Below are 18,664 nucleotides of genomic sequence, written 5' to 3' on the forward strand. Positions count from 1 at the left end.
AATAGAATTACCATATGACCCAGCAATCCCCACTACTGGGTGTTTACCCAGAGAAAACCATAATTCAAAAGGACACATGCACCCCAATGTTCATCGCAGCACTATTTACAATAGCCAAGTCATGGAAGCAACCTAAATGCCCATCAACAGACGAATGGATAAAGAAGATGTGATACGTATATACAATGGAATATTATTCAGCCATAAAAAGGAACAAAATTGGGTCATTTGTAGAGACATGGATGTATCTAGAGACTGTCATACAGAGTGAAGTAAGTTCAGAAAGAGAAATACAAATATCGTATATTAATGCATATATGGGGAACCTAGAAAAATGGTACAGATGAACTGGTTTGCAGGGCAGAAATAGAGACACAGATGTAGAGAACAAATGTATGGACACCAAGAGGGGAAAGTGGTGGGGGAGGGTGGTACTGGTGGGATGAATTGGGAGATTGAGACTGACATATATACACTAATATGTATAAAATAGATAACTAATAAGAACCTGCTGTACAAAAAAATAAATAAAATTAAAAAGAAAAGTGATAACAGGACTTCTGAACAGAGAGAGATTTATCATGTAAATGATAAAAGCCCCCTCCCCTTTTTTTAATGGGTTACCATAGCCTTCTGCATCTGTCTATTTCTTCCTCTTCTCGCATCAAACCAAAGGAAGAGAATATGAGAAAGTTAATTCCATGGAGATTGAAATTTGCCTCCAAAAATTAGCTTTCCCCGGTGAAGGAGATGGTAAAATCAGGTACCCAAGTTCTGAAGGGTGTTCACTTCCTTGCAGATGCCTTCTGTGCTCTCTTATTAATAGGTAAGAATGCTCAAGATAGCAAAGAAAAGGCTTGCCCTGTTCCTTTATATTCTGATACCTTTCCAGCTCCGTAACTGGAGAGCCCAGCAAGGATTGCTTCTCCTCCCAAACCAAACTTAGCTAGCTGGCTGCTTCAACTTGGGGGCTAGCAGATCTAGTAGATATCTGATTTGTGACCTTTTAAAATCCTCATACACTATACCCAAACAATTTTGGGATGTGTCCTTTCTCTGTTCCTCTGTCCACCAACAAATCTTACATATATATACTAAACTCCACCTCTTAATACCAATGCAAATGCAAGGAGAGTTTGTTTTCAGTAAGACATGTTTTCTCTAAAGAAATTGATGATATTTCTTCCAGTGCCAAGGCAGACCTTTAAAATATCATTTTTTTAATATCATTATTTTTGTAGCCACCAATATAATATTTTACTCAAACAAGAATCATTAGTGAATAATTGGTTAAAACAATTAGATGAATTGTTAGTAGGGAACTGAATATTCACAGGGACTCAAAGCACCCTACAGATTACTTATTGAAGACAAAGGGAGGAAGCGAACAAACTTAGTCTCACCAGTAACGAGACAACTGATATTGTATGACTCCTGATGTAATGGAGAAGTGTTCAGCATCATCTCTGTAGGAGTCTTTTCAAAAATATTTTAACCTGAATCTAATCATGTGAAAACAATTAGACAAGTCCAGGAGAAGGGACATTCTGCGGGGCAACTGACATGGATTCTTTTAAAAAATGCCATATTATAAAAGAAAAGGTGGTGGTGTGGAGAATGTTGTAGATTAGAAGAGATTAAAAAGCCGTGACATCCAAAGGGAATGTGTGATTTTTAATTTGATCTTGGATTGGGATAAACATAGCTCTAAAGGACGCTACTGGTTGGACCAGAAATTTTGAATACAGACATTATCTTAAATACTATAGTAAACGTTAAACTTGTTGGATGTGGTCATGGGTTTGTAGTTATGTAGGAGAACACCATTGTTCTTAGGAGATAAATGCTGACATATTTAGGGATGAGATATCATTATGTTTATAATTTACTCTCATATAGTCAGCAAATGATCATCTAGAGAGAAAGCAAAGATGACAAAATATTAGCAACTAATTAATCTAGTTGTAGGGCAAATGGGTGTTCATTATGTTCTTTCAACTAAAAAATTGGAAAGAAAGATAGTTTTTCTTGAAGGCTGAAGAAGAGAATCTTATTTTTTAAATTGTTATTCTAAAATATAGCTGGTAGCATTGGGGAAGAATAACATGATAAGAAGAGATGATCAGTCTCTAGCAATTTCTGCACTCCCTGCTGTGGAATATTAGTTTTCTGCTTTTAGAAGAAGGTTTTTCCATATCCAGTTTTCAAGTCCAGATAGCAGTAGTTAGAAATTGGAAGCAGTTCATTTATGTCATCCAATCCTTCTTTGTTACCTGACTTATAAAAAAGCATTTGTTTCTTAAAGTAAAAGACCACATTGTACATCCATTACTTACCAACAGAGAATCTATCTGCCTTTGGTCTGCAGAGACTGGTATATAAACCTTTGGAATTAATCCCTCTATGCATCCTCTCAATCAGAGCACTGGCTTTGTTTGCTTTGGTGTAGAATATTGTTTTACAACGCTCACTGTAGCTGTCAGAGGAGGCCTTCAATGTCATGAGCACTGGCACACTAGCTTGTCTATTTTCACATTTTTTTAAGATAAAACAAGGTTCGAACCACACATTCTCTGTGAACTGCTAAAGACTGGGAAAAATTACTTTCTTTTCTCATGACCTGGATTGACAAGAAGCACACCTACAGGAGGCAAAAGATGAGTGAATCCCTTTTAAAGACCCAAGTAATGAAGTCCTCAGGGAATCGCCGTGTGTGGCAGAATTTACAGTGGTTTCTGGAGACGAACAGTGTGGCAGGAAGAGGTTCAGGACTGCCGGCTATTGAAATACAGTCTGCATTTATTTTATATCAGCCTATTTTGGGCCCCAGTGAGGAAGTTATTTTAATATCTTGCTCTGCTAGAAATATACATGGTAAGTGGTAGATGTCAGAAAAAGAGGGTAAAGTTACTCCATTCTCCTTGAGACTTACGGAGCTTATATAGTTGTTCTCTTTGAAATAAACACTGATGCATACAGAGCATAAATTGAAAAGGATGTTAGACATAGTCCACACCAGTGATCCTCAGAATTCAGGGCTAGAATATTAAGGATCTGCGTTTTTAATAGGCTACCCAGGTGATTCTTATACAGCCAGCCCAGCATTTGGGGATGCCTTTTCTGACCCAGTACTCTTACTTTACAGATAAGAAAATGAAGACCCACGTAAAAATGTAAAATTAATTGAGGTATTAACCTATCATGGGCTAGAAACCATATTTTCTGGCTCCCAGCATATCCATTTCCTAGGAGGTCACAGTGCCTCTTAAAGTAGTCATAGTTAAGAGCTTAGGCTACCTGTTTCCCTCCGTAGCAGTGCCTACTTACCACCTGAGGCTTGGGGGAGTACATTTGAAATCTGAGGTCTCCTGCCCTCCAGTCAGGCTCTTTTCTCTTCAATACACTGATACCAAGATTGAGGCACTCAATTACTCTAAACCGCTGCATCTGTGAGAAGGCTGGTAGATGATTCTTTTGTTCTATCCTTTTGTTGTTTGAGTTTCATGAATTCTTAGAATTTATTTTCTATAGATTCCCTTCTTCAGTCTACTTCTAAATAGAAGTTGAGTAATAAAGTCAAAATATGGTACTGTTCAATACGAGTAAAAATTATTTGTAAGGCACCAGGTAGTGGCTCCACATCAACTGCATACTGACTGAATCTAAACACCCAGCTTTCTTAGAACTAGGAGAGAGTAACAGGAACTTTGCTTTGTAAGTTTCCTGAATAAATGGTACATAACCAACACTTATTAAGAAAAAGCATTTATCCATTCATTCACCAGATATTGACCATCTACTATCTACAAGCACTGATCTAGACATGGAATACTGTTATGATCAGGAGAGAAAATGTCTATACCCTCATGGAGCTTAAGTTCTAGAGGGAGATTGTATGTATTGTATGTATGAAAACAAGACTATGCAACCCCCAGAGGAAGATTTTTATTTGTTCTGTTCCTGGCTGTGTCTCCAGTGCCCGAGCAATACCTAACACATAGTAGGTGCACAATGGACAATTACTGAGTGAATGAGCACCATCAGATGAAATAGAAACTATAGCCCCTCCCAAATTAACTTTTTTACAAAAAGAAATAGAATTTGGTAATGGTCAATGAGAAATATTACTTACGTAGGGGATTAATCATTTACATTTGTTTCTAATTTGCTGTATTTTGTAAACTCTAAAAGCTTTTTGTGAAAAAATTTTTATATCAGTGTGTACTTTCAGGCTTGCGTCTGGCATACATAGATACTAACTCACATAACAGCTGGAAATATATATTATATACCTATAAAGATCTAAATATTTATAGTATTTTGTTTTATAAAATAAATTATACTTTTATGTACAAGCTAAAGCAGTCAAGGGTGAAATGGTTTCACAGGACTGGAATGTTTGTTGTGATAAAATAAAAAGGACATTCAGGTGAGCAGCATATCAACAGTTACAGCCTATTCGGGTGGTAATGGCCGTGGTAATCGTGCTGTCATTTTATGTAGGCTTCTAGTCTCAGCTTTCAACACGTTTAAGAGCTGGACTTCCCTGGTGGCGCAGTGGTTGAGAGTCCGCCTGCCGATGCAGAGGACGCGGCTTCTTGCCCCGGTCCGGGAAGAACCCCCATGCCGCAGAGCGGCTGGGCCCGTGAGAGCTGATGTTGAACAAATAGGGATTTACATACATGGCGTTTCTTTGCCGTCATCCCCAGCAAAGTATATCTCCACTGGTGAAAGGGGGTGGCCAAGCTACTAATACAAAATAAAGTGAGAAAAATAAATAAATACATAAATAAAAAATAAAGTGAGAAGGTTTGAAAACAGCTTGTGATTCTGTAAAAATATTGAATCACTATATTGTACACCTGAAACTAAAATAATATTTTAAATCAACTATACTTCAATTTTTTAAAAAAGGAAAATAGCTTGTAACTGATTAAGCACAAGTACTTCAAAATAATAGAATTCTCTAAGATGATTAGTTTATAAACAAGGTATGTGATGAGACTACTCTAGATGTCCTTATCTGTAAACAGCATTATTAGTTACTGTTACTACCTGAAAAAACTGATTTTTTTTCCTGAGACAATTGGGGAAATGGCTCAATACGTCCAAAAGGAAAAGTCCACCTACATCATTGTAAATTATAGTTTCTCTGCACTTTACACTGCAACCTCAAGATATGAAAGGTACTCAACTTTCTAACTTTCAACAGATACCACTTTCAACACTTCTAGCATGTCCTTTGTGTTAAACACTGTAAGGTGAGGATGTTGAAAGTGCAAGAATGAAGAAGAGGTGGTTAGAACAGAAACAAGACTGAAAGTAGTGAGGAAATGGCAGATGTGTTTCAGGAATGAGTTGTTTGACAGTAGGAACAATTCCACAGGGCTCCTAGTTTGTGCGTCATTGGAAAAGTGCTGTGCCTGGGCAACCCATGCTGATCAGCAAGAGACAGGGAAAGGATGAACAATTGAAAAGGTGGAAAACTGGTGACCACAGGATCAGCCTCCATGTCAGATATCCCTTAACCTAAAATGAATTCGAGAGACAGCTGAGAGTTTGAGAACTTAAAGACTAAGCATATTGTGAAATGCTGCTGCTGAAATTTTGGTCACAAGCCATGGATTATTCATGAGATCAAGGCCAATTCATATTTGCACAATATGAAAGTGAGTAGCTAGGTCATGCCAATTCATATTTGCACAATATGAAAGTGAGTAGCTAGGTCATGAGTGCACTATGCAGACGTGCTCAGGGGCTCCACACTGCACCTGCAGAAGTTATAGTGTGGGGAGAGAGATTTCAGTGTAGACAAAACTGTTTTATCTTGGGAAAAGATGTCCATAGACAAACAAACAAGTAAATATGAAATCTCTGAGCAGAGAGAAGAATGAGCCTGGTTTTAAAATACCTGCAAGAACCGATTCTCATTCCTGTTGGTATATTGCATCTCAGGACTAATTCAAACCCTTCTTAGTTCACTGAAACTCCTAGATCCCCAAAACATCTTTGAAGAGCAAATTGAAAACCACGAATTCTTTTTTATAGTATATTGGTTGCAGAGGCCTTTTGGTTCACTGAAAGTGTACAAGTCACGGTTTTAACTGAGTCGTTTGTGATAGTGCCAACAGCTATACATGACCAATGTCTTATTAGAAGTTGCTTTTTATGAAAACAAGAAACACAAAATGCAGGCATCTTTTGGATAAATTTTTAAAAGATTATAAAGAAGCGAGAAGAGTCAGGATTAATGTTATAAAGATCTCATTTTCTCTCCTGAAAGTAATCTACCCACATTTATTATCTGTATAGTGTCATTTTGGATTCAGGAACAAAATGGTCTCAAGACCTAACCTGTTCATAAGTTGAAGGGCTCTTGCTCTGTGCAGAGGTGGCAGGAAAAGTTTGTTCTGAAGTCCACAAAAAATGAGCTTACCTACCAGCAAATACTAACACATTGGTTGTCTCTATTATGTTCAGATTTGATACATACACTTTTGAGTATATGTTTTCATTTTAAGTTGTTCTTTAATAACTAAAAATAATTTAAAATAAAATGTGACCTCATACAGGATGTCTCCTACCTCCAGCTTTCTTCCCTTTCCTCATCCCTGGTGACAGTGGGATGGAGGTGGGTGTCTTTTGGCATGATACAACATATTAAAAATTATGCCAAAACAAGTGGAAAACTTGACCCCATAGATTACTAATTGTAGAGAAGGAAATATGTCATTACAGTGGAACCATCTGATAGTCACCACTTTAACCAAGTGATCAAATTTATAGCATTACTAAGAGTAGGACAGCCTGACATCTGGTGCCTTCCACATTGATGCAATATGAAGTATATAATATTCCATGTAAAATATTCTTGCCAAAAATGTTTAACCTAAACCTAAGCAAGCTTCTTCAAACCCAACTTTCAGTTTGTAAGCACACAGAGACAAGTTAAATGGCACAATGAAGAAATAATATGACAAATCCAGAAAGAGACATTTTATACGACAGCTGCCCTGGTCTCCTCAAAAAGTCAATTATTTTAAAAGTTAATGATTTTTATTTTCATTTCTTAAAAAACGGGGAGGGGCTAGTCTAGATTTAAAAGGCGAAACAGAGACATAAAAACCAAGTGCAGGGCTTCCCTGGTGGCGCAGTGGCTGAGAGTCCGCCTGCCGATGCAGGGGACGCGGGTTCGTGCCCCGGTCCGGGAAGATCCCACATGCCACGGAGCCTGCGTGTTCGGAGCCAGTGCTCCGCAACGGGCGAGGCCGCAACAGTGAGAGGCCCGCGTACCGCAAAAAACAAAAAAAAAAAAACCAAGTGCAATGTGTGAATCTTGATTAATTCTAGTTTGAGAAAAAAAGCTAAAATAAAATATATTCTTGGGACAGCAGGAGAAATTTGAACATGGGTTGTATGTCAGATGAAATGGCATTATTGTTAGTTTTTTTAATTTGTAAGTGATCATGTATGAGATGTCCTATGCTTATGAGTTGTGTGCTGAAGCACGAAGGGGTGAGAGGTCATGGTGTCTGCCACTGTCAAACCTAGAGTGTATATGTGTGCTTGTGGTACTGTTCTTACAACTCTTCAATATGTTTGAGAGTTTTATTTATATGTATACACATACATGTATATATATCACTATATACATATATACAGACAGAGAAGGGGAGAGGTGAGGGGGGAGAGAGTTGACATTCTTTGAGAAGCAAAAGTTATAGAAATACTAAATGATTTTTAAAGAGCTAATTAATTTCCCCCTCTTTTCTGTTTTAGGCTCAACGGAAAGGAAGATTAGACTATGCTAAGGTAGGTAGATTTTGTACCTTCTACACAGTTTTATACATTTCAATTTGATGCTTGGTTTTTGTTTATATTTGAAAGGTCAAAAGAGAGTCATCACATTCAAAGCTGATTAGCAGGTAAAATAGGATTCATTTAATGATAAGCTTATTTACTGAATGCCTGCGTCATTCCAGACACTGTTAGGTGTTGGAAATACAAGAGTGAACCAGATCAACTCTTTCTTTCATGACATTTACAAGCTAGTGGGGGAGATGGGTAACTAATAAACAACTAAATGGATGCATAATATAACGTCAAATGGTGGTAAGTGTTGTGAAGAAAAACTGGGTAAGCACCAACCATTGCTGGAAAGATGCCTTTGGACTATGGAAAACAGCTTTTAGCATCATCAGCTAATACCTGGGAAGCACCATTCAGGGCAGATTTGGATTTCTAAAGGCAGTATTTTTCATATCACCTGTGGGGCTTTTGAAGACATACATGCCTGGGTTACCACAGCATAATACCCTCTTCTACCAACGTCAAAATCCACTGGTGGGCAGAGCAGGGCGGGGGCAGAATGGAAGGGTTTGAAAAAAGGCTCCACAGATAATTCTGACACACAACCTTGTTCAAAAACTGCTGTGGGGCTTCCCTGGTGGCGCAGTGGTTGAGAGTCCGCCTGCCGATGCAGGGGATGCAGGTTCGTGCCCCGGTCCGGGAAGATCCCACATGCCACGGAGCGGCTGGGCCGCTGAGCCTGCGCGTCTGGAGCCTGTGCTCCGCAACGGGAGAGGCCACAACAGAGAGAGGCCCGCGTAGTGCAAAAAAAAAAAAACAAAAAAAAACTGCTGTGGGATTTCAGATTTCAGTGCACCGGTGCAAGCCTATGAACACACTTGGGTCACATTCTGTTTTCTCCTGAGGAACAAATGGAATGTTTTAGCAAGTGTATGGGATGCATACAGCTGCTTGGCTAAAGGAACACGCTAACCATCTGGTTTTCGCAACGGTCAAGAATAGCCAGAGTGTGAGCACACCTGCACGCCAAAGACAAGGAGGAAGAAGTGGGACCTGTAAGAGCTCTGCTTGCAGTGGGACAACCAAAACCCTCAGTGATCTCTCCAAGGTTGATCCAGAACCTTGTGCTCTCCTGACAGCCCCGGAGCGCACACCCCTGGCTCCATGCCTTTTCCTTGCCTGAAATGCAGGTCCTCCTTTTCTCTATCTCACAGACTTTTGCATTCTTCAAGAAAAATTAGATTAATAGGAGCACCTCTAAACTGAGGACTTCTATATCTGTCACTGTATCTTAGATGTCTACTTGAGCCTAATACCCAAATGGTCTCCCACAGGCAAAGAAGCTCAAAGTGTCTTAAACTGAACTCAGCATCTTGCCAACATCTCTGGACCCTTTTTTTTTTAATAGACTTTTATTTTTCAGAGCAGTTTTAAGTTCACAGCAAAATTGAGCAAAAAAGTATAGAGAGTTTCCATTACCCCCTGACCCCACACAGGCACAGCCTTCCCCACTACCAGCATCCTGCTGCAGAGTGGTACCTTTGCTACAATCAGTGAACCTGCATTGATGCATCTTTATAACCCAAAGTCCATCGTTGACATTAGGGTCCAGTCTTAGTGTTTTATCTCTGGTCCTTGTTACTCATTCTGTCTCCTGATGTTGGCACTGTCATCCCACCAGTCAACCGTGTGAGAAACTTAGAAGTCACTCTCAAATGCTCTTAACCCCTCACCGCTATGTTCCATGACCAAGTCACATCAGTTTTATATCCTACATTTTCTTGAATCCAGCCCCTCCTCTTGGTCTCTCTTTCATTGTTCATGGTGAGTCTCCTCATCTGAACCACTAGGAAGCCTACTGACTGGTCTCTATGCCTCTCTTTTGTCCCCACAGATCCATCGCCAGCCAGAATGTCTATCTAAACCACAAATCGGGTAGTTTCACATTCCAGCTTAAAACCTTCCTTGGCTCCATGTGTCTATAAGGCAAATTCAGAGCTTGCTAGAGTGGCATATAAAGCACTGTGGTCTCATCCCCTGGAGGGACTCTCCAGCTTTGTCCCCTCCTACCCTGTGCTCCAGCAGCACCAAATTACATAAAACATACAGTTTCTATTCTCCGTGCCTTGACCCATGCTGTCCCCTCTGCTTGGAATGCAGCAGTGTCCCCCTTAATCTGGCTACCCCTGCCTCTTCTGTAAGGCTTAATGTAGGATCATCTCCAAGAGGAAGTCCTTCCTGGTTCTCTAGGCTGGATGAGGTGCTCCATTCTCTAACACACTGTGCATCTCTCAGTCATTGCACTTAACTCTGTTATTTTATAATGACCATTTATGAGACAGATCATAGACTGTGAGCTCTTTGAGGGCAGAGACAGTATCTTTTTTTTTTTTTTTTTTGCGGTATGTGGGCCTCTCAGTGCTGTGGCCTCTCCCGTTGCTGAGCAGAGGCTCCGGATGTGCAGGCTCAGCGGCCATGGCTCACGGACCCAGCCGCTCCACGGCACGCGGGATCCTCCCGGACCAGGGCACGAACCCGCGTCCCCTGCATCGGCAGGCGGACTCCCAACCACTGCGCCACCAGGGAAGCCCCCCAGAGACAGTATCTTATTTGTATTCTTGGTGCCCAGCACAGTGCTTGGCACTTGGTAAATGGTGAGTGAGTGAGTGAGGCCATAAGAAAATAGAAGACCCATGAAGTTAGTTACAGGAGATATTCTGGTATAGGGTTTTTTATTTCAGTCAAAGAGGAAAGGAAAGCTTTTGACACAAGTTGCAGGTATCAGCAGGCATAAGAAGATTGCTTGGGAAGGTTATAATAAACTAGCTTGGAGATAAATGCTGGGATTTCACTGGGATAGTAAAGGAAATAACTTATAAATGAAAAAGTAAGGGAAATGACATCATGATTTGGCAATAGAGTGATCATTTATCATTGATGCTTATTTATGACTCAGAGAACTCCTTTAGGATTTCTTATTGCAGAAGCACCTGATAGTGGAAGAGACTGGAAGAAAAGAAAAGAATATGGGGCACAGATAGAACACCCTGAACCGAGCAATGGCTCTGTTACCAACTCACTGCAAAATCTGTTATCAGCCACTCAACCTTTTAGGTCTTCCCTCAGTTTCCTTAGTATAAAAGGAGCAATTTAGAATAGTGCTGTTCTACTCTTTAGGCCCAAATTTGAGAGGAGACGTTCTTTTTGGGGGAGAGGGGACATTCTTATCTTGTATACTACTGCGGTCCGGATTCATTCCTTCATCCGCTTCATACACCCAAGCACTGTGGATCTGATATTTAATGTGGGCGAGGTGCTGTGCTGGGGCTGACTACCGCCACAACCAGGACTGACTCAGACCTTCCTATTGAAAGTCCACCTTTTCTCTGTTTTTTCTCTCTTTAACATTTATCATAATCTAAAATTATCATTTTTATTTAGTTGCTTGTTTTTTCTGTCTTCTTCCACTAAAATGTAAGAGCCCTGAAGGCAGGGCCTTCAATGGCCTTGTCCATGGTTGCATCGTCTGTACCCAGCACAAGCTTACGTATAGGGGTGACAAATGCGTATGGATGAGTGCTGCATTGGTGCGATGCTAGGAGAAGTGCAGGAAGCTAAGAGGTCTGGAATTGGGGTTTGTAGACTCAAATTAGCCGTTTAAAGAGTATATTGACTATATAACACAGTCCATCCCTATGTTCAGTAGCCCTAAGTTTGCCTTCCCAAGTGCCCAGTGAGAATATTTCTCATGCCAATAAACAGAAACCCACCCTGCTAGGGTATGTGGTGCTGTGCTGATATTTAAGGGGTCTAGGCGATTAACCCAGACCTATCATCCATACATAGACCCAAATCCAAGTACCATGGGTAAAAACAATTATATCCATCCCTACCAAGTGTCGGGGAGACATCTGCAGGGTCCAGCTCACGGTATTGTCTCTTACGTAGCATATCATGGGTCCATGATATGGTCCTGGTGCTCATGCTGACTGAGCAGGCATCATGCTAGGCAGCTTAGGACTCCCCTGGTGGGTTTATCTGTAAAACTACTTTTTTTTTTTTTTTTAATTTTTGGCTGCGCCAGGTCTTAGTTGCGGGCACGCAGGATCTTTGTTGCGGCTTGTGGGATCTTTAGTTGCAGCATGTGGGATCTTTAGTTGCGACATGTGAACTCCTAGTTGCAGCTTGCATGTGGGAATCTAGTTCCCCGACCAGGGATTGAACCCGGGTCCCCTGCATTGGGAGCGTGGAATCTTACCCACTGGACCACCAGGGACGTCCCTCTGTAACAACTACATTGAAAAACTCAATGGCCATTTCTGGAGAGTGTCATGAAATTTATTTATTGCTGGAGATTTCTTTATTTCCAAGTGGTGAGTGTTTTCTCAAAAGCCAAATTTTATCTGAAAAATCAGATTTTAAGAACCATAGAAAATTATTTTGACCATGTGCTCTATGGCTTTGTATACCAGCTCTCCAATTTTGTCAGTCTCAGAATGGCAAGGAAGCAGGGGAGAGGGCAGAAGTGACGATCAAAATCAGTCTCAGCTAGATCTCGAGAGTGCCTGTCACATTCAGCAAAACAGTGGTCTGTCCTCAAACACTCAGAAAAGAAATTGAATTACTTCTTAATTGAGTTCCTGTGGCGATGAAGCCTGGATGTGAAGGCTTTACACTGCTGCACTGCCTTTATCATCTAAAGATATCAAAGCGCTCAGCAACTATTCATTCATTAAGTCTCTCCCGCCTCTGGAAGGTGGTTAACACCAGCACAGGAGCACTCTACCTACTCCTGAAGCTCATCCACCCAGGGCTGGGCAGGAATGGAAGCTGTTTAACTGTAAGGCAATTCTACCCAGCTTCTAAAATGAAAAAAACAAGAAGTATCTTACGTACCTAGTTAAAGCTGCAGAAGTTTTATTGGACAGAATGTAATTACCAGAAGTGAATTGTGACCAAAAAACCGGTGCCGACGGTTTTGCTCATATGCGCGATGCAATGGGGATCTTCATTACAGTGATTGGTCTGCAGCCCTGAGTGTGTATCGCTCACGGAATAGGGAACTAGTCCATGTTCCCTAGGTTTCTGGCCCCAGGCAGATTGAGTTCAGTGTTACAGGGAAGAGTGCCACCTATTGAATTGTAGAAATTCATGGGCGTGTGTCAGGACCAGTGGAGAAGTTTCTCAGGCCACATGCACTCTTGGTTTGCTATGGTAACTAATATATATGTCTGAAGGAAAACGAGCATGTTGACTACTCTTACTTAGAAAAACATCTACAAACGTCTGTGTAATTTCCCCAGCTGGAGCTGAGCGTATGCCGGTAGTTTAGCCTACTGCTACTTGAAAGAAGCATGCTGCTCAGAGACTGAGGCAGATGGTATTTTTACCACTTCAGGCAAAACATGGCACCTATGGTTTGGCTTTCTACAATTTTAATTTTTTAACACTTTCAAAAAGGCTGGCTTAAATATCTCCATCACAGAGATACAGACTTTTTCTCAATTTCCTGTTAATAATTGCTTCAGGCATGCAAATATGAATAAATATCACTTGGTCAAAACCAGACTCTCAGCCATGTGGGCCGGCCTCCTGCTCATTCTTCCCCAAGTGCCTAGGACTGGGCCTTACATGGGCTTTGACAGTCATGCTGATTTTGACACAAAGACTCTAAATGGTTTGCAGGAGCTTTCTTTGTATCCATCTCCAGTCTTGACTGTGTAGTTCATATAATTTTCCCCACGACTCAGTACAGAAAAGAAAGTTGTTTTTCATGTCTTCTTACTGAGGTTCACTCGAAGCACAGAGAATTGCTCAAGGTTAAGCCCTTGGTAAAGAAAGATTTTGCAGGTGTTGATTTATCAGGTATCCAGTTCTCAGTCAAACGTGAGAGAGGTTTTTTGAAAGGAGTGGGTTTTTGCCATGCCCCCTCTCCTGGAATTTGTTCAGGGTCCCAGAGTAGCGCGTTCCCCTGCCTCTCAGGCACAGCGTCTAGAGCCCCTGCCCTCCTCTTTCCTCCCTGCCCTCGGAAGGCCCTGCACATTTTGTTTTATTATAAAACGCATTTGCATAGGGTACGCATTAAAATTCCCTTCCTAGCAGCAAACTGTGCTGTCCACAGACATTTGCATTTGCATGATCACATATCATCATTTCCCTTTAAGAAGAAAAAGAGTCTTTCCTTTCCAAGGCTTGCCCTTTAGCCATTTCTTCTCATTTATTATCCATAGATTGCTTCAGCCATTTTGCTGCCTATTGAATCCAAAATTCTTTTTTGAACCTTGAGTATAGTATAGGAAATTTTCTGTAAGTATTACTGTCCTTTGTTTACTGACAAAGCCAGACACTTTTTTTTTTGGCAGACAATTTTTTCCTGCTTGTTCTTTCCCATAACCCTAGCTAACTGGCTCTGAGAATTTTTCACATTGGCACATTTAGAGACCAGATGTTGCTGTGTTTCCTCTTCCCTGTACCCCTTTCTTGGGCAGATGCTCCTTCTCCTACCCTGGGACTTCGCATTAGCTCCTCTGGTAAAGTATTCCAAACAGCATCACTGTATGCACTCAATCTCTCATTTCTTCTAACCTCTTGAAGCTGTCCTAACACTTAGGATTTCTGTTTTAGTGATAATTATGGAGACTATGTAGAAGCATTGACATTCCCCTCTCCCATCGTTTTTCATTAAAGACTTGGGGTCCAATTAGATGAGATGTTTATAAAACAATTTAAAGGAAAAAAATCCAAATCCAAATACCATTATGATATGGATGCAGCTATATAAAATTTTATATGCTTGATAAAGACTGAATGACAACGTGTAAAAATGTAAATAAGGGCATTAAGGTAATACATCTGAGCAGGGTTTTTTTCTGAAAGGTGTCTGTTTTAGAAGTGTAGACTCTGATTTGAATTGGAAATTTTCCAGATTACAACCTGAGCTACTGAGAATTGAAAAATAACTTTCCTGAACTCGTGTTTTTAGTGACATAACCAGCATTTAATTCTAGGCTCCTAAAGAATTGCTTGCTTCTATGGCGATAGAAGGAATACACCATTGGAAAATGTGGGGTTTTTTAAAGATTTTTTTGATTGAAGTATAGTTTATTTACAATGTTGTGTTAGTTTCAGGTGTACAGCACAGTGATTCAGTTATATATATTTAATTGAATATATGTATATATATTCTTTTTCAGATTCTTTTCCCTTATACGTTATTACAAAATATTGAGTATAGTTCCCTGTGCTGTACAACAGGTCCTTGTTGGTTATCTATTTTATATATAGTTGTGTATACATGTTCATCTCAAACTCCTAATTTATCTCCACCCCTTCCCCATTGGTAACCATAAGTCTGTTTTCGGAAATGTGATTTTTTTTACACTGTGAATTTTTTTGTGAGGGCTGAAGTTGTGGTTGAGGTGCTGGGGAACAGTTGAGGAAGACAGAAACGTCGTACACCGAGCCCGCAGTGCAGGCGCTGATCTGATGACCTACCCACAGCAGAGGGGTGGGTGCTGGAAGACACTGCCAGAACAGCCATCTGAAAGTTTTAAATCCTCCATTCCTTGTTTCCTTAAAAAATCAGATAAAACCAGTTGTTTTTCTTTTGGCAATCACATTTCAGAAAAGTGGGGTATTTTTTGTTTTGGGTTTCCTTTTTTTTCAGCAATAATGAATAGGTTTTGTTTAATTTTTTTTCAAAACAATTAATTTACTAAAGCCAGTTTTTGCAACCACTGCTTTGATTACAAATCTCCTTCAAAATACAGTTATCAATGATGGAAAAATAATCATTGATCAATTTCTGTCTGTAATAAAGCAAAGAAGCTTTTGTACCATGTGAAACTTTTAATCAAAAATAAATTCTAGGACTTCCCTGGTGGCACAGTGGTTAAGAATCCGCCTGCCAATGCAGGGGACACGGGTTCGAGCCCTGGCCTGGGAAGATCCCACATGCCGTGGAGCAACTGAGCCCGTGCGCCACAACTACTGAGCCTGTGCTCTAGAGCACACAAGCCACAACTACTGAAGCCCGCATGCCTAGAGCCCGTGCTCCACAATAAGAGAAGCCACCGCAGGGAGAAGCCCACACACCACAACAAAGAGTAGCCCCCACTCACCGCAACTAGAGAAAGCCCGTGCACAGCAACAAAGACCTAACGCAGCCAAATAAAATTAATTAATTAAAAATAAATAAAATAAAAAATTAATTCTACATGCAATAGTCAGTATCTTGAGCCAAGAGTTGTGCCTTATTATGAGCCCTCAAGTCTTTTTGCAAAACAGTCACCCTCTGGACATTCATTCATTCATTCCCTATTATCAAGCTAGTTCTTTTCCTCCTTAAGTCTCTGAGTGTATTGTTTTACATTTGTCCCCAGTGACTATCATCTTGCCCTGATGATCTATTCCACTAATATCTTAATGTTATTTTAAAATTAGATTCTTGTTCTCTGAGGTGTTAACAATCTCACACACTTCAATGGCATCAACAGATTTAATGATCATAATCTCTAGTCCCTTGTGGACCATGAATAAAATTATTAAATGATAAAAATGATAAGCCTCTTTGTGACATCATAAAATATTGCCACCCTCTAAGTTGTTCACCCAAGTACTACTGATACTCTTTATTTTTTATTTTATTTTATTTTTTAAAATTTTATTTATATTTTGTCTGCTTTGGTTCTTTGTTTGCTGTGCGCGGCTTTCTCTAGTTGCGGTGAGCAGGGGCTACTCTTCGGTGCGGTGTGCGGGCTTCTCATTGTGGTGGCTTCTGTTGTTGCGGAGCACGGGCTCTAGGCACGTGGGCTTCAGTAGTTGTGGCACACGGACTCAGTAGTTGTGGCACATGGGCTTAGTTGCTCCGCGGCACGTGGGATACTCCCCGACCAACGCTCAAACCCGTGTCCCCTGCATTGGCAGGTGTATTCTTAACCACTGTACCACCAGGGAAGCCCTATTGATACTCTTTAAATTCAATCCTCTAGGCAGTTATAAATCTTCTTTATTTTTCTTCAAATCATATATTCCTAGCTTATTGGTCTTGAATCTCTAATTTTATATATAAAACATTATTTGGTTTATGACAATAGTATTTATTGGGGCAATCTCTCCCATCCTTAGATTCATCATTCTGAATTACTGGGACCTGAAAAATTACATGTCTGCATAATACCTAACATTTATCAGGAAGCTACGGCAAACTTAGATTGTTGATGAAGACCAGTTCTTAATTGTAAGCCTGGAATCGAGTCTGTTTTGCACACCGTTATACCCTGAGGGCCTAACACAGTTTCCTGCCACATACTGGGTACCCAATAATATATGCTGAACTACCGTTGAATGAATGAACTGATAACCCAAGATGGGCCAGATGTTTGTGCCTATATTCCTTTTAATTCATAAGGACATATTTGACCCCATCTTTGCTTCCTCTTATTTTCTCCCCAAGTATATTTTTAATTAAATGGTTACCTCCCTCAATGCCTCTGGGTTGAACAAAGATTCAATTGGGGTAACCTTTTGACTCTTAGTCTAGAAAGCTAACTACAGATGCCCTCCAGGCTGGTTCTGTGGGTAAATGCTTTGCACGGTAGGGTGGTTGGATTCAATTATTGTTCTCAGTTTGTGATATCAGGAGCCACTTATGCACAGGGAGCGCCTGTATGACTTTATGTGGAGGATTGAGCCTTCTGTCCCCCATAGAGGAGCCTGCTTAGTCCACGGAACAGTTTTTAAGTAGAGCTGAAGGGAATGCTGTCTCTTTCCCTGTCATAAAAAAAACAGTGGAGAGGCATGAGTTTTCTAAAAAGAGAATGAAAAGGGAGGCACCTCTGTGTTGATGTTGAATGTGGTTTTTAGTAAGTCAGAAGTCTTTGTCATTACCTTAGATTGATATTTTCAAACTCATTCACTAATCCTACAGGCTGATTTTTTACAGAATTAAGGATTTTTGTCAAGATGTCTCATCTTTCAGAAAGCTGTAATTTGTTCATTTGGTACATCTGAAGACATTCCCTCATGTTTCCTAAGCAGTGTCTGCAGGCACTACTCAGCCTCCCCAATGACACATGAGACAGAATATTGATCCTGGATGTGCTTAACCACCTTTCTGAAATAGCAAGGAGGCCGTGCCGCCTCAATTTTCAAACAGAATTACTGAGATAACAGTAGAGATCACAGGGCCTGTAACATAGGTCGGTGATGTCTACAGTGCTCCTAACTAAAGATTACGGGTGAGTAGATCCTTTCTTTCCCCCAAGTCCTTGACTTTTTGGATTGATGAAGGTCTTACCTATCCACCAGATAGTAATAAAGCCAAAGATGTACCTCTGAAGATTGATTCCTGCATGGTGCAATGGTGCCCCCTATGGAAGGTCTCCCTGTTCTAGATCTAATGAAATTATGCTACCTTTTATCTTCACTCCTGACGAGATTTGTGTTGCACCTGTTAGGAAAAGTTGTAGGCCTTTTGACGTCCTGTGATCTCTGTCAGATGCATGCCATCGTTACGCGTGTTTTTCACTGTGCACTCTGTTCAAGACACACACTAAGCACTTGAATGAAGTGGTTCTATCAGATTCTGTCTCTGAATCCCTTCATTTTATGGAGAAGAGATTGAATAAGCTAACAGCGTTCACAGTTGACTATCTCACAGTCATGATTCCACCTGAGTCCACTGACTCCACACTGTACTCTTCACTACCATACTGCTGCCCAAGGTGCTTTAGACATACTACAAAAAGAAGAGAGAATTTGTAGGCAAGGCTCTGGTCTTACAAAAATCCAGAAAATGGTATGCATTACTCTGTAATCTAACATAATTCTGGTCTCAAAAATAGTGATTGTCTAG

General features: G+C 40.5%; 1 protein-coding gene across 2 annotated transcripts in view; it reads left to right on the forward strand.

The window, feature by feature from the left end:
• PDSS2 (decaprenyl diphosphate synthase subunit 2) overlaps window positions 1–18,664 on the forward strand; it is a 266,982-nt gene that overhangs the window by 222,190 nt on the left and 26,128 nt on the right. For both annotated transcript variants that reach the window (XR_004352569.1, XM_032651605.1), the window contains one exon: window positions 7,780–7,812. Coding sequence is in view for 1 of the 2 variants with exons in the window: in XM_032651605.1 (XP_032507496.1) it covers window positions 7,780–7,812 (33 nt within the window). In the remaining variant the exon portion in view is untranslated. The remainder of the gene's footprint in view (window positions 1–7,779; window positions 7,813–18,664) is intronic.

Source organism: Phocoena sinus, chromosome 12, assembly GCF_008692025.1.
Source record: "Phocoena sinus isolate mPhoSin1 chromosome 12, mPhoSin1.pri, whole genome shotgun sequence".
Lineage (NCBI taxonomy): Eukaryota > Metazoa > Chordata > Mammalia > Artiodactyla > Phocoenidae > Phocoena > Phocoena sinus.